Genomic DNA, 22,711 nt, shown 5'->3' with positions numbered 1-22,711 from the left:
AACTGGGTGGCCCAGAACAACAGAAATGTATTGTCTCACAGCTCTGGAGGCTAGAAGTCTGAGATCAAGGTGTCAGCAGGGCCCTGCTCCTTCTGTAACCTGTAGGGGAGGATCTTTTCCTTGACTCTTGTAGCTTCTGGAATCTCCAGATGTTCTCTGGCTTGTGGCTGCATCGCTCCAGTTTTCCCATGGTGTTCTCCCTGTGTCTCTTCACATCCTCTTCCCTCTGTGCATGGCTGTCTATGTGTCTGTTTCCCCTTTTTATAAGGACACCAGTCAGGCTGGGCTAGAGCCCACCCTAATGACTTCATTATAACTTGATGACCTCTGTAAAGACCCTATTTCCAAATAATGTCACATTCTGAGGTGCTGGGCTTAGGACTTCAATATCATTTTTAGGGGACATATATGAGAAAAACACTCCTGTGTTTCTCCTTTACTCTCATACCCACAATACTTCTGACACCAAATGCATGGGTTTTCCACACTAAGCAATTCTCTGGGACACCAGCTGCATGTCGTATAATTTAATCCAATTCTGACACTAACTAGAGTTAGTACAGACCCCACAGGTTAAGGGCTCAGTCCCACGAGACTGCCCCCCACCCTCGCCCCTGGCTTCAGACGCCAATCAGAATTCCAGGTTGTAATCTAAACTTCTGGAGGACTGGTTATAAATCAGGGATCCTGTGACCTCCTCCTTAGGTTTGATAATTTGCTAGAATGGCTTGTAGAACTCAAGGAAACACTTAGGTTAACCGGTTTTTTATTTAATAAAGGGTACAGATGAACAGCCAGATGAAGAGACACGTAGGATGAGGTTTGCAGTGGTCCAGGGAGCAGGAACTTCTGTTCCCATGGAATTGGGGTGCACCACCTTCCAAGCACATGCATGTGTTCACCAACCTGGAAACTCTCTGAACCCCATACTTTTGGGATTTTTATGGAAGCTTCCTCATGTAGGCATGATCCATCATCAACTCAACCTCTAGCCTTTCTTCCCTTCCAGGAGGATGGGGGCTGGTGCTAAAAGCTCCAGGCTTCTAATGATGGTTTAATCTTTCTAGTAAGCAGCCCCCGGTCCAGGAGCCCATCAAACATTGCCTCATTAGAGCAAAAGATGCTCCCATCACCCCGGAAATTCCAAGGGATTTAGGAGCTCTGTGTTAGGAACCAGGATCAAAGACCAAATAATTTGAATACACAGGGCTCCTGGTGCTTTTATCACTTAGGAAATTACAAGAGTTTTAGGAGCTCAGGTGCCAGGAACTGGGGTCAGAGACCACATAAAGATTTTCTATTATTTCACAGGACACAATTCAACCTACAACATTCCCCTTCGAGCAGTGGGCTCCAGGAGCCATATTTCTACCAGGATATCTGGGTAGGTCCAGGGAAGTCCCATTTTTTTCAGGAAGGATGCCTTCTGTAAACTTCACAGGATTCAAAACGTTGCATACCAAGACCCATGTTTCCCCATAGGAATGAATGTGAAGGAGGCGATGAAACGCGCTCGCACAGCTCGTAAATCTATAACCATCTTACCATATCTTTGCTTTTGATGCTGCTTCGTGTCTTTGCTGCGTTATCTCTATCCGCTGGCACTCTCCCAAAGTTTCTGCACCGCCTGTCACGGAGGTGGTTCAATCTTATTCACGGTGTTCTATCACGTCCAATAGCCGCTGCGAAGTACTGATTTGGGGGCGTGGTTTTCAGCATTGACCTCTCTACTTCGTGAACGATGTTGTTGAATGACGTTGTTATAGCTTTTTAAAGTTGTTTATAATGACAGTGAGTGGCAAAATAACAGCTCAGTAGTCACAAAGAGGCAGTTGCTGGAGTCCAAAGCATGCTAACAACTGTGTGATTTGCTCCATAGTGACACAGAATGTGGTCGTTTTCCGGCTGTAGTGGCGCCGCCTTGTGGCATCAGCGTAAACACAATTTATAATTTGTTCCAACCCAACAGCTGTGAAATCGTTCAGTATTTAACCGGTTAAAATGTTCTCTTTCTCTGGCATTTGTATGATTTCCAGTTTACACATGGGGTGGCACTTTGATCATGTTTTTATGTGGCACTGTGTCAAAGTCACAAAATTCATATACGTATATGATGCATACTACAGAAAAGCTGGAACTTGGCAGTGCGGCTCATGCCCCAGCCGAGACATAAAAGCTTTCTTGTCTTTCCTGTCACTCCTGTTCGGGGTCTCATAGGAACTGGAGGATGCAATTCTCAGAGAGCAGTTGGGCCCGAGCATAAGAGCCCATCAATAAGGAGCAGGTGACACTGCCACAGCTGGATAATTTGTCTCTTTGCTCTTCTGCAGCCCATTTGGTGATGATCTATTTGTCCCAGGGAATAGATGATGGCAGGTTTGTCCATATTTTACACTTATGAACCTGCCTGCTCCTCTTCGCCTGGCTCTGCCCATCTATCTTTGTCCCTGCTCCTCTCATTTCACTTCACAGATTGGGCAGTAGATCTTGGCAATGAGTTATGAAGGTAGATTCCATGAGGGCATCTTTGGGAAACAAGGGAGGGAGAAGAAGAAATGGGTCAGCTCCCTGCAGAGAGGGGAGGATGAACAGGTTCAGGAGAAAGAGATGTCACAGACTCAGTGGTGAGCAGAAAGGGACCTCAGAGAAGAAGGGGAAGGGGAGATCCTAGAACAGAAGACAATGATGCTGGGGAGTCCTGCTCGTAGAAGATGGCTTGAAGAGCTGAGTCCAATCCCAATAATTAAGTTGGGCCTAGTGCAGAACATAATTGTGGTAGCCAGCCTCCAGGAGTCTTGCGTGTAGATATTCACACCCTTGTAATGTCCCCTCCCACACTGAGCAGGGCTGACAGGTGTAACCAATGGGATATTCAGAAATGACAGAGTGTGATTTCCAAGGCCAATTCATAAAAGTCCTTGGGGGGCTTCCCTGGCGGTCCAGTGGTTACGACTCCAAGCTTCCACTGCAGGGGGCACAGGTTTGATCCCTGTTCGGTGGAACTAAGATCCCACATGCTGCATGGCCTGGCCGAATTAAAAAAAAAAAAAAAAAAGTCCTTGAAGTTTCCACCTTACTCTCTCTTGGATCACTCGCGCTCGGGGAAGCCACCTGCCATGAGGTGAAGACACCCAAGCAGCATCTGGAGAAGCACACGTGGCAAGGAACTGAGGCACCTGGCCAACAACCAGTACTGACTTGCCAGGTGTGTGAGTGGCCCACTTTGGAAGCAGATCCCACAGCCTCCGTCAGGCCTTCAGATGACCACAGCCCAAGACAATATCTTGACTGCAAAATTGTGGGAGACCCTGAGCCAGAAACAGCCCAGCTAATCACTCATTCCTGAATTCCTGACCCATTTGGAACCGTGTGAGATCATAAATGTTTATTGTTTCAAGCTGCTAAATTTGGGGGTAATTTATTCTGCAGTAATTGGAAATGGTCTAATTATATAACTCCTTATTTGCAGAATTGTCATCCAACATCCATCTGGTTACTGCCCAGAATGCATGGTCCATGGGGCAGGGACCTATTCATACCAGGTGCTCAGTTAACGAGCATTGCATGTCACTGAGTGCCATAAAGACAGCCCCCCTGCCCTGCCACTTCAAGCAGGGTAAATGGGGTTAGTTAAGCAAGGAAAAGACTCTGGGGTGGAGTTGATGTGTGTCCCGGGGAGAGGGAAAGGGCCACAATTAGGATAACCATACATCCCAGTTTGCCCAGGATAGAGGAGTTTCCTGGGATAGGGGACATCTAGTGCCCAAACTGGGAAAGTCTGGGGTAAACTGGAATGAGCTGATCACCCTAGCTGGGGTGGGGGTGGAGATCTCGAAGCTGAATTTCCAGTGAGCCAGCCGCACTGGTTCACATGGCCTGGGTATGGAGACTCATCTCCCATCTCTCCTGGTCAGGGGTGAGACCATGCTCCCGGAGGACCTAGTTTGAGCCTCCTATCCCACTCGAATAGGGGGAGATGGGAAGACCATCTTAGAAATGCCTAGACCAGTGTGAGGAGGCTGCAGGTCAGCCCTCCCTTGTTTTCTCCAGCAGAAGTGGCCAGAAACACCAAGAATTTGGTGAGGACTCTCACCCTAGACCAGGAGGGCCAGCCCTTCCCTGTCCTGGCTTGGAAGCCAGGGGTCCTGGCTTCCTGTGGCTCGATTGCCAAATGCCCTACACCACATGGCCAATAAGTTGCTGTGCAGCCTCTGTTGGCACAATCCAGTGACAGGTCACCAAGGCTGCCCACTCCATTGTTAGGAAAGTATTCCTTGTACTGAGAGAGATGCCTTCACATCATCTCCACCCTCTGATGACATTCGATGGTGCTGAACAATCCAAACCTCTTCCTTCCTGGGGGCCCTTTCGCGTACTGTGCACATATTGCCTCCTCTGCCTGAGGCTCTCCTTGCCCTGCTCCCTTCTGGCTGACTCTCCCTGCTTAGCCTTTAAAGCTTAGGTCTAAAATCAGGCCACCTGTGAGGCCCGATCAAGATGGTCACACCCACCTCCACACGCCTGCCACACCTGGTTCCTCCACAGCATGACACCAGTGACATGTTACTTGCTACACCTCCATCTACCCATCAGGGCTTTTCCTGAGTGGCTGTGTCTGGGAACCCTCCAATCATGCTGACTTCCAGAATGAGGAGCTCACTCTTTTTGTCCCTCTGATAAACCCAAGGAGCAACTGGGCCCAGCTGTGTCTTCTTTGTTAACACAGAGAGCAGGTTCCAGGCTCATGGCCCTCTGCCTTAGCTACAAGGTACCGGCGATACTGTTATCTGTTGCAGTATCTGTTGCAAATACTTTTGCATTTATTTTGATGGTTCTGCCTGTGTATAACAGTTGATTTCGGTTTTTATTTATCATGATGATATACAGTATCCTTTTAAAATAAATCATGCAAAGAATACATGTTCATTGTAGCAACTTTAGAAAACACAAGAAAAAAAAATCATAGTTCAAGCCTCACTTCCTTATAGAAGTTATCATTGACCCTCAAAGTCTATATAGGACCTCGAATTTTCTCTTTCCCGCTCCCCATTATAAGTCCTCATAGCTTCACATACTTCTTCATAGCCTTTATCACAGTTGGCAAAAAATATTTTTGTGTATATTTTTCACTTATTCAGTAAATATTTAGTATGTCAGGCAGGAGAGGGGAGGGGAGGGGTAGGCCTAAGGCCTCTGCCCAGGAGGTTAGTACCAGTTTGATTTTGTCTCCCTGGCCAGGCCTTAAGTTCCAAGAGGGCTGGGGGATTGTTGTTCTGGCCGCCTTTGGTGTCTCAGAGTTAACCACATGGCCTAGCCACGTGGACTCAGTATTTGCTGAAGGAATCACAAAATCAAAGCCTGTCCTCACTCCTCCACCCCAGGCACACCACGCTGACCGTTAGTGTCAGCCTCAGCGGGTGGACATTCTTTTACACATACAGTCTCTCTGGAAGTTATTAGGCTCCTGGGCCCCCCTGTGGGGTCTGCAGGCCCTCTGCTCCTGCTAAGGTCTGTGACCTGGGGGATTGTGGGCCGAGAGGAGACTAGTTTGGAAGTGAGGCACAAGACCTGGGCAGAGCAGGAGAAGGGCATGGGGCCCCAGGAGGCCCAGGCAGCGATGGTAGGCGCGGATGGAAAGGGAAAAGGAGATGATAGAGAGAAAGTGTCCCTGCAACCCAGAGCCTTGTCCATCTGTCTTAAATCGTTACGGGGTTTTCCTTTCATAATGTGATAAACGCTACCTGTGCCGCCCCCACCCCACCCCACCCCCGCCCAGGAACGCACAGGCGCACATAACTGTATACGATTTCAGGGGGCTTACTCGCCCTCTGCCGCTCATCCTTGAGTGCCCCGTTAAGAACCCCTGGTATTATTGTTCAATGCTCCCATTTTACCGGGGTGGACACCGAGGCCCAGAGTAGGCAGAGGGTTTGCTCCAGGTCACAGAGCAAGTCTGCAGCAGGGTTGCAGAGGCTCAGAGGACAAGAATCCGGACTTCTGCCCAGCATCTAAGTTGCTGAACGCACAGGGACTACACCCACCAGTCTGGGTGGAGAAGGGGCGGGCTACCAGGTGGGGCGGGGCTTACTCACGTTCCGCCTCCGCCGCCGGGTTCGGGGGCGGGGCCTTCCTCCAATCAGCAGCGCTCCAACATGGCTCCGCGTCTGTGCAGCATCTCTGCGGCGGCTCGGCGGCTGCTGGGGCGCCCGGGGCCCGGGGGCCGGGACGTTGCGGCTGTGGCTGCAGCGCGGTATGAGCCGGGCCGGGCCAGGCGGGGACGGCGCGCGTGGGGGGTGCACGCGTGGGGGCCAGGGTCTGGGCTTGGGGGATGGGCAGAGACTCGGGCTTGTAATCTAGTGGTTAGAAGTGGAGCCATGGGGAGGAGGTCTGGTCAAAGAACGGGGGAGGTGGGAAAGGTATGGGCAGGGTCTTTGTCCTGTTGGGTGCCTGGCTCTGGGCTAAGAATGAAGGGTAGGGTGAATGAGAGGGGCGGGTCCTGGGTCCTGGGGAGTGGGAGCTGTCAGAGGGCAGGAGGAGTGGCCCCTTCCCAGGCCTTTGCGGTGATTGTGAGATAGTCCCCCTGGGGGCTTCGAAGAGAGGCAGCACCTCCTTCCGGAAGTTCTGGGGGTAAGAGATATGGGGAGCAAATGGGAGATCCCTAAAGGCCGTGGCTGCACAGATCCTTTGCTCCCCAACCCTGAACAGTAGAAGTGGGGCAAAGGAGGCCTGAGAAAGGATGTGAGTTGCCCAAGGTCACTCCCCCTGCCATCCTGTGGCGGCACTGGGTCTGGACCCAGGCCTCCTGACACCCCTGTGCTCTTTGCACCACAACTGGTGGCCTCCTGGGAGAGGGAGGCTGGCTGGGCCATGGGCTGGGCCTGGGCTTTTGTTTGGTCCCTGCTCTGGGCTGAGGCAGGGCTGGGCCTCCCTGACTCCGTTTCTAGTACCCTATACTTCCCCCATCTCTGCTCTTACCACCCTGTACACACTTGCCTGTCCCTGCCACTAGAGCATCACCTCATATTTCTGTTTCCCCAGCCCCTGGCACAGGGCTCACAACAGTGTATGCTCAAGAACATTGGCCAAAGAAGTGAGGACACCTGTCCCCCCACCTGTGGAAAGGAGGGGTCTGTGCTGCCCAGCAGCGCAGGCATGAAGCTGCTGAGTTCTGTTAGGCTTTGCTGTGAGATGATCTAGAGTGCTGTGCAGTGGGGGTCAGGGGAGGCTGGGAAAGAGGAGCCAGGTATGTGCCCCCAACCTGACTGACCAGTAATTGGGGAGAAAGCTGATAACATGGAGAGAGCCTACCTAGAGTTTGCCGGGCACCAGCACATCTAACTCAGCCTTTTTCAGTGGGGTGACCTTGCATGAGTCATTTGGCCTCTTGAAGTCTCAGATTCCTAATCTGTAAAATGGGGGTGATAAAGTAGGATGTATTTCATAGAGTTGTTGAGGATTAACAAGGCCATGTGTGCGACGTACCCAGCCGCTGATGAATTTGCTGCAAATGTTGCCCCTTGCCCAAACCTGTGTCTCAAGCAATTTCTTCATGAGCCCCGAAGATGTCAGGGCTGAAGGGGCTTTGGGGAGATCACCTCCTGTGAGCCCCTTGTTTTCCAGATAAGGAAATGGAAGCTGTGGGTGGGACCACACTGCCCCAGGGTTACAAAATTGGTTGGTGGTAAAGCCATTTGTGTGGCGAATAGCCAGAGGCCACAAAAGGAGCATGGGACATTAAGGCAGCCTGCTGCTCCTCCCTTATCCACTCCTTAACCTTGGATGGGGCACTGAACCTCTGGGATCCTTGGTTTCCTTCTCTGTAAAGTGGGAATGGAGATCCCTGCCTCGTGTTTTTCGTAGGATTGCTGTGCAGGTACTTGGATTAATACTTATCAAGTCCCTAAAGGACTGCTTCAAAGTTACTTACTCCCTGATCCCACCTTGGATACCTGGGAATCCTGCCGACCCTCCATCTGCCCCGTATCTCTCTGGAGTCACTAGAGGGGCCCTCTGGCCTCTGAGCTTTGGGGGCCACTGGGGTATAGACACCGTGTGGGCTTTGAAATCGGATAGACCTGGATTGGAATCCTCTTGGCCATTGAGTAATTGTTCTCGAATAAGGCCTGGTACATCTCTGAGCCTCATTTTTCTCTATTTTGTTTTTGAGCCTCATTTTTCTCAAGAACATATTGTGAGGATCTGTTCTCAGCACATAGAAAGTGCTCAGTACACAGCAGTTGCTACCGCTGCATCAGTAATGCTCTCGTTAACAGAACTTTAGTTCTTCCAGTTTGTCTTCTAAAGACACACTTCAGGAACAATAAGCAGAAATGTGGCCCCTTTTTTTTTCAATTTATTATTTTTGGCTGCATTGGGTCTTCATTGCTACGCACTGGCTTTCTCTAGTTGTGGCGAGCGGGGGCTGCTCTTCGTTGCAGTGCGCGGACTTCTCATTACCATGTCTCCTCTTGTTGTGGAGCACAGGCTCTAGGCACACGGGCTTCGGTAGTTGCAGCAGGTGGGCTCAGTAGTTGCGGCGCACAGGCTCTAGGGCACATGGGCTTCAGTAGTTGTGGCACGCGGGCTCAGTAGTTGTGGTACACAGACTTAGTTGCTCCACGGCATGTGGAATCTTCCCGGACCAAGGCTCAAACCCGTGTCCCCTGCATTGGCAGGTGGATTCTTTTTTTTTTTAATTAATTAATTAATTTATTTATTTTTGGCTGTGTTGGGTCTTCGTTGCTGCGTGTGGGCCCTCTCTAGTTGTGGCAAGCAGGGGCTACTCTTCATTGTGGTGCATGGGCTTCTTATTGCCGTGGCTTCTCTTGTTGTGGAGCACAAGCTCTAGGCACGTGGGCCTCAGTAGTTGTGGCACATGAGCTCAGTAGTTGTGGCTCACAGGCTTAGTAGTTGTGGCGCACAGGCTTAATTGCTCCGCGGCATGTGGGATCTTCTTAGACCAGGGATCAAACCAGTGTCCCCTGCATTGGCAGGCAGATTCTTAACCAGTGCGCCACCAGGAAAGTCCTGTGGCCCCTTTCAGCCAACTCAAAACAGAAGAGTGTTTCAGGAATGTGCACAGAGCCAAACTTCCTAGCATATCAATCTAGAACATTCCAGAGCATTTTCATGTGGTGAGGCACCAGATCGTTGATCCCTATTGAGAGTGCAAATGTGTCTCAGAAGTTCTCATCTGGGACAGATATTTACTGAGCAACTCCCATGCTAAAAGCATTGTGCTGATACCTTGAGGGGTGGACACCATCAGCTCTGGGCTTCCGGTGTGGCTGGGGAGACGAGACATATTCACATGAAAATGATGGAGGGGCTGAGGGCGAAATAGGAGAGGTTTTTTTTTTGGCCGAGCCCCACATGTGGGATTTTAGTTCCCCTGACCAGGGATCTAACCTGTGCCCCCTGCAGTGGAAGCACAGTCTTTTTTTTTTTTTTTTAATTGGAGTATAATTGCTTTACAATATTGTGTTAGTTTCTACTGTACAGTGAAGTGAATCAGCTATATGTATACATATATCCCCTCCTTCTTGGACCTCCCTCCCTGCCCCCCCTCCAGCCCCCCAGCCATCCCACCCATCTAGGTCATCACAGAGCACCCAGCTGAGCTCCCTGAAGCACAGAGTCTTAACCACTGGACCTCCAGGGAAGTCCCAGGAGAGATGTGTTTATGGAAAGGGTTGAACTGGTTTTTCTAGTCCTAAGGGGTGTTCTTCTTTTTCTTTTTTTAATTTATATAATTTATTTTATTTTTTGGCTGCATTGGGTCTTCATTGCTGCGCGCGGGCTTTCTCTAGTCGCGGCGAGCGGGGGGCTGCTCTTCATTGCGGTGCGAGGGCTTATTGCAGTGGCTTCTCTTTGTTGCAGAGCTTGGGCTCTAGGCGCGCAGACTTCAGTAGTTGTGGCATGAGGGCTCAGTAGTTGTGGCTCTCAGGCTCTAGAGCACAGGCTCAGTAGTTGTGGCACACGGGCTTAGTTGCTCCGTAGCATGTGGAATCTTCCTGGACCAGGGCTCGAACCCGTGTCCTCTGCATTGGCAGGCGGGTTCTTAATACTGCACCACCAGGGAAGCCCCACCTTAATACATTCTTAATATAGTTTAGATACCAGACTCTTTGGTGTTTCTGGGATGATTTACTGAGATTACATGAAGAAAAGAAGGAAAGAAAGTAAGTTGGGACTGCCTTAGAGCAGTGATTTTCGGGCCTGAGTGTGCATCAGAATCCCTTGGCAGGCTTGTTAAAACCCAGATTGCTAGGCCCACCCCCAGAGTTTCTGTTGCAGTAGGTCTGGGATGGGGTCTGAAAACTTCTAACACGTTCTCAGGTGTTGCTAACGATAGGGAATCTTGGCTCTGTGGTCACCAAATTTAAGAGGGAATTGGGGACTTCTCCGGGAGTCCAGTGGTTAAGACTCTGCACTTCCACTGCTGGGGGCATGGGTTCAGTCCCCGGTCGGTCGTGGAGCTAAGATCCCACATGCTGCGTGGGGCGGCCAAAAAAATAAACAAATAAAAATTAAAAATAAAAAAAAAAGGAGAACTGACTCTGGAAAGCTTGGCAAAATAGATTAGAGCTAGAATCCCAAGTGGAGACATCCAGCCTTGTTTTATGGGCACTAGGGATCCATAGAAGATTTTCAAGTGGACGAATAGCATCACAACCATGGTGCATTACAAAATTGATGGTCAGGTTAGGAAAAAAGGGAAAGAATGGGAGGCAGGAGCTCAGTTAGGAAGTTAGGTAGGAAGAGTGATATTAGCTGCACTGCCGTGTCTGCCCCATTCTCTACAAGGCAATCCTATTGCTGTTATTTTATGGATGAGGTAAATGAGTCTCAGAGAGATGACGCTGGGCTGGGATTAGTCCTGGATTTGTCCAGAACCTGTGTTCTTAAGCACTAATTCTGCTGGTGGTGGTGGGGATGGAAAGGGCCCCTGAGTCCCGAGTCCACACTCTGAGCCAAGGTCCACACTTTCTCTCCTTTCTTACCTCTCAGATTTCATCATTTTCATGCACCCGTGTCCCCCCACACGCCTGCACTCATTCCCCAAACGTGGTCTGAGCATGTGCCACATCCCCAACACTTTTCCAGGCACTGGGGATACAGCAGGGATACACGAGACAGACAAGCTCCCTATCCTCCTGGGGCTCTGCTTCTAGTGGGAGACAATAAACAAGGCACATAATAAACAAAAACATTCTATAACGTGTTAGAAGGAGCTACAGAAAAATAGAGAGCAGGGTGAGAAGAGTTGGGGAGTTCAGGGACAGGAGAATGTTGTGATTTCATTGAGAAAGTGAAATTTGAACTCTTGAAAATGTGAACCCTCGGATGCTAGCTTCAAGTTCAGACCCTGCCCTGGGATATTCTTGGGACTTGTAGAAAAGATCCTTAGAGATAGGCTGCTCTACCCTGCTCTTTTGACACATGGGGAAACGGAGACCCAGAGGCAGGAAAGATTAGACAGTGGTGGGAGGAGATGGGAGCCCATCAGAGCTCCTGGACCCCCTCACTCCCCAGCCCCCGGGGTCCCAGGCTGTCTCTTCAGGGCTGGCCACTTGGCTGTTTATCTTGGTCAGTGCTGATGTTAATAAATTACTCAAAGCCCAGTCCTGGAGCAAAGGTCTTGGTTGACAAATAGTAGGAGTGGCTGCCCTCCCTGTCACCACCCCTTCCAGCGGAAGCAGCCTCTCTACATTCAGACCAAAGGTCAGGTCCCTCTGCCGTGGCTTTGTTAAAAACACCTGGTTCTTCACAGTATCTACCTGATGCTAGTTCCCCAGGTTGGTGCCAGATCTGAGGTGGGGCTGACTATAGAGGAAAGAGATCTGGGTTCTTTCCTGAGCTCTCTGTCCCTGATTTGCTATGTGACCTGGGGACAAGTTTCTTAACCCTCCCACCTCCGACCTTCTACTTTCTCATCTTGAAAATGGGGGCATTAATAATATCAACATTATGATATCCTTACATAGATTCAGCGGGATCACGTTAAGCTGATCACAGGTCCCTGGCACAGAGGATATCCTCAGCCAACGTTAGCCATAGTGAGGCTCCCTTATTCTGGTCCCAAATTTTTCACAGTCTACATCGACCATCTGACGATAACTGTCTGTTTTTTGTTAATGAAGCAAATACACACAAAATGATAGAAAGCCTATGAATTTGGAAATACTTTAAACAGTTTTTTTTACCTTTACAAAAAATTATAATGAATAACGAAAAGTTTAACCATCTTCCTCTTCCCTCTCCCAGGTAAGCAGTATTAACAGTTTGGGACTGGGATTTCCTGGGCAGTTCAGTGGTTGGGACTCGGCACTTTCACTGCTGTGGCCCGGGTTCATTCCCTGGTCGGGGAACTAGGATCCCGCAGGCTGCTTGGCGTGGCCAAAAACCAACCAACCAACCAAGCAAGCAACAAAAAGCAGTCTGGGACAGATTGTTACTTATCTTTCTCTATGCTTATACAAATATTTCACCACTTTAAGATGCTTTTTAAATTTTATCAGTCCCAGTACTTGCTCCATATTTTGGAAAAAAGCAATACTTTGATTTACAAAACGTTTATCCTAGCCACAGAAGAGGCTTGAAAAAGGAGAGGACTTGCTGATGGGGCCCCCACTGCCAGGCTCCTTGGCTAGAAATCATCCAGCGGGAGGCTAGTGTTTCAGGCCTGGCTACAAGCTGCACCACTGCTGTTAAGTAAGATGATTTACCACATTTGGCAGCCTAAAAGTAATCCCCACCCCTGCTGGGACCTTGTGTGGGGAGTGCAGTTATGATCTGGCAGGACCTGGTGGTTGGTCCCCCTGCTCTGAACAAGGCACGTCATTCATTCATTCATTCTCACAGCAACACAGCAATGTGCACAGGGCAGATATTTGTCAGTTAAGTGTTGGCTGGATGAGTGAATGAATCTTGCCTTGTGATGCCTTTGACCCCCTCTACCTGCCTTTATCTGCCAAATCAGCCCTGGAGATTTGGAGACTGGCCAGATCACCTCCTCTGGAGAGCCAGCCCAGACTTCCAGAGGCCAAGTTCAGGCTAACACATCTGGGCTCTCCCAGAGACCTCTGGCTGTAACTGTGTTCCAAGGTCCACTTCTCCCAGCAGACTGTGACCTCCTCAAGGACAAAGTGTGCTTGTCTTGGGCTCTCCATTTGTGGGGCTGGGATTGGGCACAGGCCAGGTGTAGTGTGAGCACCAGGGAGGACGGTGAGTGCAGCCCTCTTGTCAGAGGGGACAGAAATTGCAAAGAAAGCACAGAGTGAAAGAGCCTGGTTGGTTCAGGGAGAAACATAGCTGGAGAGCGGGATACGCAGGTTGGGGATGGACAGGATGGGAGGCTGCCAAGGTAGGTTGGGCTGTCATGGGCTTTGGACATCAGGCAAGATGGGTGCGGGGTTGATCCTCTTGGCAAGGGATGCAGTTGTGTGGTCCAAGTGGACGACCTCTTGGAAAGGGGTGAATTGGAGGCAGGGAGGCTGGAGAGAGAGGCGGGAGGTGGGGCTGCCTCTCCTGGCCTCCTGAGCCTCCGCAGAGCTTCAAGAAGCGAACTGGGGAGCCAGGATCTCTGTAGAAAGGACCAGCTGTGCTCAGCTGGCTCCAATGATATGACATCTTCTGGAGCTGCCATGGGATTCCGTGGCTTCATTCCCAGAAATGTGTGTCAGTAGCATTGGGGAGCAAGGCGTCCGAGCAGATGTAAGCAGGTCCCCCCTGAACTCTGTCCCGCAGCTTCTATTCCAAGGACAATGAAGGCAGCTGGTTCCGTTCTCTGTTCGTACACAAGGTGGATCCCCGGAAGGACGCCCACTCCACCCTGCTGTCCAAGAAGGAGACCAGCAACCTCTACAAGATCCAGTGTGAGTGGCTGCTGAGTTGGCCAGCCCGCCCTCCCAGGGCCTCTGGGGGCCTGCAAGGCTCTGGCTGGGACTTGAGAGGGTCTGGGACATCCCAAGCTGTCCTGGAAGCCCACACCCTGTGGGGCTACCCCCAGCACAGCTCCCCACAGACACCCCGCTCCCCCTCGCTTCACCTCCTGCTCTCTATCCTCTGTTGCAGTTCACAATGTGAAGCCCGAGTATCTGGATGCCTACAACAGCCTGACGTGAGCTGACCCTAACCCTAACCCTCGTGTCCCAGTCCCTGCTTGGGTGGGGACCTCTATGCAAGCCCTGTTCTCCATGCAGAAATCCAGGGGGGTATAGATTTCAGAGCCACACATCCTCTCGTGCAGCCTCTGCATCTTAGAGATGGGGAGACTGAGGCCCAACTTTGCGGGCCTGAGTTGGAAGCCTCATCTCAGGGGCTCTGGTGGCTGGTGTGAGCCCTCCCCCTTCTCTGTGCCCCTCCCACAGGGAGGCTGTGCTGCCCAAGCTGCACCTGGATGAGGATTACCCCTGCTCACTCGTGGGCAACTGGAACACATGGTACGGGGAACAGGACCAGGCAGGTGAGCTGCCCACCCCCCAGCGCCACTGCTGCCCAGCCCAGGTGGCTGCCCTCCACTCCCTCTGCAGCGGCACCCAGAGGGATCTTTCTAAGTGCAGCCCCCGTCAGCTCACTCTCCTGCCCAAACATCTGTGGCGGCTCCCTCTGCCCTTGGGGTGCCCCACGAGGCTCTCGAGCCCTTCCCTGCCCAGCGTCAAGCCTTGTCTCGCCATGTCCTGCTGCTCGCTGCACGATCCCACCCAGGACTCTTTTCTGTTCTTCAGATGGATAGTTTTTCCCTCTAGTTCCATGCTCTTGTTCATGCTGTTTCGTCAGCCTGAAGCATTCTTTCTCCTTTGCCTCCTCTACTTGGCTCACTCCTCTACTCACCTTTTATTTTGGTGTAGACATCACCTCCTCCTGGAAGCCTCCCCTGATTCCCTCCACCCCAGCTGGGTGAGGCACCTCTCCTGGCTCCCCAGCCCCCAGGACTTGCCTCTTCACAGCCCTGATCATGTGCCCTGTTCTGTCTGTCTCCCCGTGGAGGTGGTGAGTTCCAAGCGGGCGGGGGCCCTGCCTTTCTTCACCACTGAACCCCTGGTATGCCGTACATATTTGTGGAATAAAAGGGACTCTTGTCTGAGCTGGTTCCTTACAGCTTCCCAGCGGTACCCCAAGCATGCCCCATCCCACCCCAACATGCCCACCTCAGTTGGCACCAGCTGTGAGGACCCACACATGCATTTGGTTCACTCACAGCATCCCAGCCACTTACAGGGGCCTTGGCATTTAGATCTGCACTGTCCAGGAAAGTAACCACTAACCACATGTAGCTACTTAAATTTAAATTGAGTAAAGTTAAATAAAATGAAAAATTCAGTTCCTCAGTCACACTAGCCACATTTCAAGTGCCCATTGATAGAAATATGTGGCTCGTGGCTACCGTCTTGGATGGCACAGCTGTAGAACTTTTCCATCATAGTAGGAAGTCCTTTTGGACAGTGCTGATTAGACTGCGTACAGCACAGGGAGCTCCTCTGGTGCAGCCTTGATAGAGGGTCCTCTATGCTTCCCTTGAACACTCACAGCTATGGGGAGCTCACTACCACACAAGCCAACTTATCTCATCCTTCAACTACCCTGATAATTGTATGTGTTTTGTTTGTTTGTTTTTTAAATCTGTGATCTGCAGTTAGGTAGATTCTCTTAATCATATATTCTATTTCAGTAACAGTCACTGACACATTAATAGTGGGGTAGGAGAAAAGCTGTCTTCCGTTCCAGCCCCTACAGTTTCCCCATTTTAGGTACAACCTAATCAGTTCCAGCAGTACTTCTTGGATTCTTCTAAGTATCTGTTAATTGAGAAATGAACTTTGAGGAATGGGAGCGTGAATTTTAAAGCATGCCCTGTATTTTGTGTATCTTGAGGGGTTGTCCCCTATGTAGAATCATCTGGGGAGCAGATCCACTGAGCCACCCCCTGGGAGTAGGGCTCAGGAATCTACATTTTAATGAATTTGTAGATTCGGGTTTTTTGTAAAAAACCTCCAATCCATCGTCCACTATCATTGTTAGAAAATTCTTTTTTCTCATGGGCCTTGGATGCCCTCTTTGTAACTTTTACCTCTTGGTCCCTAGAATTAGGCTAATGCTTCTTCCACAGGTCAGCATTCCTGGTCTTAATAGACTGCCATCCATACAGTACTTTTGCTGTTTCCCTTGGGAAAGAGGCCTTTAAACCATAGGGTCAGACCATTTTGCAGATGGGAAAATCAAGGCAGAGATGGAGTCAAAAGGCAGGTGAGCGACCAGCTGGGGATAAGTAACAAGAGTCTGAAATGCCAAGCCACTGGCCAGCCAAATGCTCTCAGCCTTAGCCTGCCCGATTGACCTTTTAGGGACCTTGCTCCCTTGGCCCCAGCCATGCTCCCAAGCATGACAAGACTGTTCCTTCTCTTGCACACAGACTAGGTTTCTTTATTACTGGAAGGTGTATCAGGGTTTTCCTGGGGCTGCTGTAAAAAGTACCAACTACTGGTGGGCTTAAAACAACAGAAATCTATTCTCTCAAGTTCTGGAGTCCAGAAGTCTGAAATCAAGGTGTCGGTAGGGGCATGCTCCCTCCAAAGGCTCTAGGGGAGAATCTTTTCTTGCCTTTTCCAGCTTCTAGTGGTGGCCGGAAATCCTTGGCACTCCTTGGCTCACAGATGCATTGCTCCAATCTCTGCCTCCTTAGTCACGTGGTGTTCTCCCTGGGTGTCTGTCTTCACGTGGTGTTGCCCTCTGTGTCCAAGTCTCCCTCTTCTTATAAGGACATCAGTCATTGAAGTTAGGGCCAACCCAATATGACCTCATCTTAGCTTGACTACCACTAGAAAGACCCTATTTCAAATAAAGTCACATTCTGAGGTTCTGGGTTGGCATGAATTTGGGGGTGGAGGTGGAGGACACTATTTAACCCAGTACAGAGACGGTGATAAAATATGCAAACGGTACAAAGAGTTTGCAACGAAAAGTAAGCCTCCCTCCTGCCTGTGAACCCCAGGCCTCAGTTCTTTGCCCCAAGGGCATTTCCTGTCACAATCTCGATGGCTCTCCATCAAGAGGTGGTACATAGACCAGCATCTCTGGATATGTTCTTCCCCCTCTAAACACACGTGGTACCATACCTCACATGCTGTTCTGTTCCTTAGCTTTTTTCCTTTAATTCAGTGTTTTGGAGTCATCCATCTCTGCCCATCAGACCTACCCCTTCCTCTGGCCCAGCCTGTCCCCCACAGGCCTGGTGGTCTGCTTTACGCATGCGCAGCTCCTAGGGTACAAGTTCATGTCTGATCCTCTTGTTGCTACTTAAAGAAGTTTGGGTGGGAGCGTTATTCTCATTTTCAAGATGAGGACATTGAGTCCTAGAGGGGTCAAAGGCCACCTGGCAAAGCTGCACCTCAAACCTAGGTCTCCGGGTCTTGTGTCTGGCTTTTCCGCCTGCCTAGAGCTGCCCGCACCAAGGCAGAGGGAACTCAGAGAGTCCTGGTGCTATAGGGAACCAGACTGGAGCCTCCCCTTTTACATACACACCTAACCAGCCTCGGGGTAAGCAGGGCAGGGTCCCCGCAGCCCCCTGACCTGTACCGTCCTCCCTGCCTCCCAACAGTGCACCTGTGGCGATTCTCAGGTGGCTACCCAGCCCTCATGGACTGCATGAACAAGCTCAAAAACAACAAGGTATGTTGGCATACACTCGGCAAACCTCTCCAGATGCTGGTTCTGGCTCAGCCCTGTGCTGGGGGCTGCCTCCGTCACCCTGTGGGACACACCGATGGGGCCGGGGCACTTCCTGGCTGCCGTGCCCAAACCACCATGCCCGCAGGAGTACCTAGAGTTCCGAAAGGAGCGGAGCCAGATGCTGCTGTCCAGGAGGAACCAGCTGCTCCTCGAGTTCAGCTTCTGGAACGAGCCACAGCCTAGAGACGGCCCCAACATCTACGAGCTGAGGACGTACAAGCTCAAGGTGCTTCCCCCGCCAGCTCCCCGCCTGTCTCCCACCCCTCCTGCAGCAGCGCTGCTTTCCTGGTACCCTGAGGTGGGCGGGCCTGGTGCCCCAGCACCTAGATTGGGGCTTCTGGCCCCAGAACAGAGGTGTGTGTGCATGTGTGCACACGTGCACACCCAGGCGTGAGTCAGGGCCCCATGAATAAGGTGAAGCGGCCCCAGGAGCTGCAGAAACGTGACAGTTTCCCATCCCCACCCAACAGTGATGCTTGAAGTACCAGAAGGGGGCTCATTCGCCTCCTCTGCTCTGGTTCTCTTTCAGCCGGGAACCATGATCGAATGGGGGAACAACTGGTGAGTGCTGGTTCTGGGGAGCTGGGGGTACCCTGCCCACCTGCCCCATCAAGGCCCCTGGTGGACCACCTTTCCCAGGGCCCTGTAGCAGGGAACCCGTCATCCTCCATGCCATCTCCAGGAGATGGTGATGATCCAACCAGGGGGGTGAGGATTCTCTAGACCACTGTGGTAGAACACCCAGCCAGCGGCTGCACCTCCGTCACCCTGGTCCCTGATCATTTCTGAGAGCCAAGGGCCCTACCTCAGGTTCCTCCCTTGATGTGTAACTGAGAAACCAGCCTGGGAACACCCCGGAGGGCCCTTTGCACCGGCCCTGGCCTCTGCCCCACACTTTTCTGCCATCCCCAGGGCTCGGGCCATCAAGTACCGGCAGGAGAACCAGGAGGCAGTGGGCGGCTTCTTCTCGCAGATAGGAGAGCTATACGTTGTGCACCATCTCTGGGGTAGGCTGGGGACCCTCCAGGACCCTCTGTGGCCCCCTTTCTCTACTCTCAGTCCATGTCAACAATGCGAATACATTAGGGCCCTTGTGGAGCTTACATTCCAGCAGAGGGAGATACCACCTCAGACATAAAGTAACAAAAAAGATAATTTCAGATTATTACAAATCATAAAGAGAGAGGGAGAAATAATGAAGAAAAATATGGGAAGTTTCATTGGCTTGATAGACTAGAACGCCTCTCTAAGGAGGTGAAATGTAAGCTCAGCTAAAGGATGAGGAGTCAGCTGTGAATTGCCAGGGAAGGGTATTCCAAGTAGAGGGAACAACACGTGCAAAGGCCCTGCGGCGGGGAAAGGCCTTCAGGGTTTTGAGGAGTGCAAAGGAGGCCTGTGTGGAGGGAGTGGGGAAGAGAGCGGGAAGATGTGGATCGACCAGGTTAGACTAGGTCTTGCAGGCCATGGGGATGAGATGAGTTGGGATTTATTCTTTTTCTTTTTCTCCTTTTTTTTTTTTTTTTGGCTGCACCGCGAGACTTGAGGGATCTTAGTTCCCCAACCAGAGATCGAACCTGATCCCCCTGCACTGGAAGTGTAGAGTCCTAACCACTGGACCATCAGGGAATTCCTGGGATTTATTCTAACTTCAGCGGGCGACTGCTGCAGCGTTTCAAGCAGCATGAAATGACCTGATTTGTGTTCTAATGGTTCCTCTGGCTGCCATGTGCTTTGTTGGGAGCACTTTGTAGGGGAGCGAGAGAGGATGTGGGGCATCAGGAGATGGTTATAGTAGCTCAGGGGGGAGAGGATGGTGGCCTGGCCTAAGGTGGTGACAATGAGGATGCTGAGAAGTCCACAGATTCTTTGGTCTGGAGGTGGAACCAATCGGACTGGTGGATGAATTGTCTGTCTGGGGTGGGGGAGGGAGAGAGGACCCCAGGACACCAAGACTCCTGTTTGAGCAGCTCTGTATTGCTTACTGAGACCCTTGGAGGAGCAGGTTGGAGAGTCAGGAGTGTACTTTTGGTCCTTAGAAGTGTTACCTTTGAGACACTGACACATCTGAGTGGAAATGTCAAGTGAACACTGGATAATCGAGTCTAGAGCTCAAGGGAGAGTTCTGGGCTGGAAATACACAAGAAATGTACTGATTGGATGAGATTGTCAAAGCAGACAGTGTTTGCTAACAGTTGGAGGCATCCGGGGAGGAAGAGACAGCAGGGCAGGGTTTGGGGCACCAGAAGGAGGGCCTTATGCTGGGTACAGGCTCAGATCCTCTGTGCCTCAGGAATGAGCCTATGCCTTCCCCCCACAGCCTATAAAGACCTGCAGTCTCGGGAGGAGACCAGAAATGCTGCCTGGAGGAAGAGGGGCTGGGACGAAAATGTCTACTACACAGGTGAGCACCTCCTCTGAGGTCATCTGCCAAGAGCCCTATCTGAGGATGGAATCCCCTCTGCAAGTAGATCTGACCTTGTTTGATTACCTCTCGTGATGGAGAACTCACTTTCAGGACAATGAGTTAGTAGGTTCCTGTCCTGGTGGCATGCTCCCCGGGATGCAGGCTGTCCTGGGTGAGTGCCCTAAGGGACAATAACACAGCCAGGTGGTCCCTGCCTCAGAGAAGTGTTGTAGTTGAGCACACAGTGTGACCTTGGGCCTGGTTCTTCACCTCACTGATGCTGTTTTCAATCTGTAAGGTGGCAATGGTGAGAAAGCCTCCCTCAGAGGGCTGGAGAAGCTAATTTATGAAAAGTGCTTGGCCTAGACTCTGGCGCAGAGGAGGCGCGCAGTCAATTTTTTCGAGCAAGTTTTTTGCCTACAGCATTTGCCACTTTGCAGGGACCCCTGGGAACCACCTGGAGTCAGTAGGTGCTGGGTGAGCACTCACTGTGTACCAGGGACTGTGGTGGGCGGGAGTTGGGAGGCAGAGAATGCCCTGCCCTTAAGGAACTTACAGCTGAGCTTCCACACTTAACAGCTGGTGTGTGGGAGAATGCATCTCCTGAAGGAGTTAGCGGGAGTCTCGCTCTTCCAAGTGTGGTCCCAAATGACAGTGTCAGCATCCCCTGGAAGCTTGTTAGAAATGCCCAATCTCAACCCCCTACCTCCCCGCACTGAATCAAGATCTGCACTTGAACGAGAACTGTAGGTAATTTGTAAGCATGGTAAAGTTTAACTGCACTGAGCAGGAGGAAAGAGTCTGACCTTCTGGGTGACCTTGGGATGACCCACTCTGAGCTGCAGTGTCCCCACCTGTAAAATGAGTCAGTTGAACTAAATCAGTGTTTTTCAAACTTTAGCCCCTTGAGGACACCCTCACAGCTTTTGTCCTGCCAATTTTCTTCTGCTACAATTATTTTCTTGATCTCTTCCTTTAAATCCCCCTGCTTTGTTCTTCACCTAGCTTTGTCCTAAGCAATAATATCTGTGAAATCACTTTTAAGCTATGCTGGTTGTTTTTTCACATACATAGGAAGTAAATACATAATTATGAAAAAAAATTTAATAAATAAATAAATTTATTTATTTATTTATTTATGGCTGTGTTGGGTCTTCGTTGCTGCGTGCAGGCTTTCTCTAGTTGCGGCGAGCGCGGGCTACTCTTTGTTGTGGTGCGCGGGCTTCTTATTGTGGTGGCTTCTCTTGTTGTGGAGGACAGGCTCTAGGCATGTGGGCTTCAGTAGTTGCAGCACGCAGGCTCAGTAGTTGTGGCGCACGGGCTTAGTTGCTCCACGGCATGTGGGATCTTCCCAGACCAGGGCTCGAACCCGTGTTGCCTGCATTGGCAGGCGGATTCTTAACTACTGCACCACCAGGGAAGTCCCAATTATGAAAAAGTTTAAAAGCTGCCTTTCATCACAGCCTAAGTCCCCTCATATCCCACAGTTTGGGAGATGTGGTGCTCTCCATGGGCCATTCCAGGAGAGCAGTGGGGTTTCCCTGTCTCAGCATCCCAGGCCTCCTCTTCCTTCAGGGGCTAGTTTTGGGCGGTTGGCTCACCTCAGCCCCCTCGTGACCTCTGCCTCTCTCTCTGCAGTCCCCCTGGTTCGACACATGGAGTCTCGGATCATGATCCCTTTGAAGATCTCACCTCTCCAGTGATGCTGCCGCTGCCTCCACCTCCTCCCACCTCTCCCTCAGGGTAGCCATGGACAGAGGAGATCCCAGCCCTGATGTCTTGGTTTTCTCTCAGACTCTGTGGACTTTGGGAGTAGTGCTCAGCTCAGAGAAGGGGGAGCTGAAGGATGATGGGGTTCTGAGGACTCGCAGCCCTGTCCAGACCCTTCCCACCTTCCCCGCACACCCGTTCCCCTTGCTGGAAGCAGTTGTTAATTTCTCTGAATGAAGAACAGCAACCTTTTGTGTCTTTTCACATTTTCCCCTAAGATTCCTCATCTCAAGGCCACCAGTCCATAATCATCACCATGGAAATCCTCAGCTTTGCTTAAGTTGTACAAAAGGTAGTGTGTCCATTGGTTAGAGGTGGGGTGGGAAGGGAGGAGGTCAGACCAGGCCAGGCTCTCAGGAATTCCCTGGTCTCTACTGGCCCACCCACTTGGTGGACAGTCTGAGCCAAGTCCCTTCTGCTGGAGAAAAGCCTAGAACTTCCTCAAGAAGCAAAAGGGAAAACCCTCAAGTTAGCTAAGTCAGCAGGACATCCACATATTCCACCCAGAAAGGCTGGGAAAAGGGATGGGAGCTGGGAAGGACCTGGGGGAGGGAAGCAGAATGGAACAGGAACCCAGAAGGTAGAACTTAGAACTCAGAACTTGGGTTTGAACTGAAGAATTTGGAATACAGAATTGGGAAGATAGAACAGAGATGACAGAAGACCACTTGGGGAGGGGTTCCTAATACAAGACAGTTGGAGAGAGGTGCATCTCTTTCTTCCCACATAATGAGGTTGAGAACTTGAACAAGTTGTTCCAGCCCTTCTGTGCAGGGAGTGTCTTCTGCCCTCCCTATTGCCTTCCTG

The 22,711-nt window shown here is 51.0% G+C and overlaps 1 protein-coding gene across 2 annotated transcripts; it reads left to right on the top strand.

The window, feature by feature from the left end:
* Positions 1–6,126: 6,126 nt before the first annotated feature.
* Positions 6,127–22,108, top strand: NIPSNAP1 (nipsnap homolog 1). Of its 2 annotated transcripts, none has more exons than XM_082667607.1 (10): positions 6,127–6,250; positions 13,750–13,877; positions 14,077–14,122; positions 14,373–14,467; positions 17,600–17,670; positions 17,816–17,956; positions 18,260–18,291; positions 18,643–18,737; positions 20,048–20,131; positions 21,773–22,108. In XM_082667607.1, the coding sequence occupies exons 1-10, from the start codon at positions 6,153–6,155 to the stop codon at positions 21,835–21,837; spliced, it is 855 nt and encodes a 284-aa protein (XP_082523733.1). In that variant the 5' UTR covers positions 6,127–6,152; the 3' UTR covers positions 21,838–22,108. The 2 variants fall into 2 exon arrangements, with proteins under 2 accessions (XP_082523733.1, XP_082523734.1); XM_082667608.1 differs by lacking the exon at positions 6,127–6,250 and adding an exon at positions 13,565–13,716 and having other exon boundaries at positions 13,805–13,877.
* The last annotated feature ends 603 nt before the right edge of the window (positions 22,109–22,711 follow it).

Source organism: Grampus griseus (genome assembly GCF_964374135.1).
Source record: "Grampus griseus genome assembly, chromosome: 12".
NCBI classification, from domain to species: domain Eukaryota; kingdom Metazoa; phylum Chordata; class Mammalia; order Artiodactyla; family Delphinidae; genus Grampus; species Grampus griseus.
Note: the sequence above shows the minus strand (reverse complement) of the source record. Positions and strands in the feature narration are given on the sequence as shown.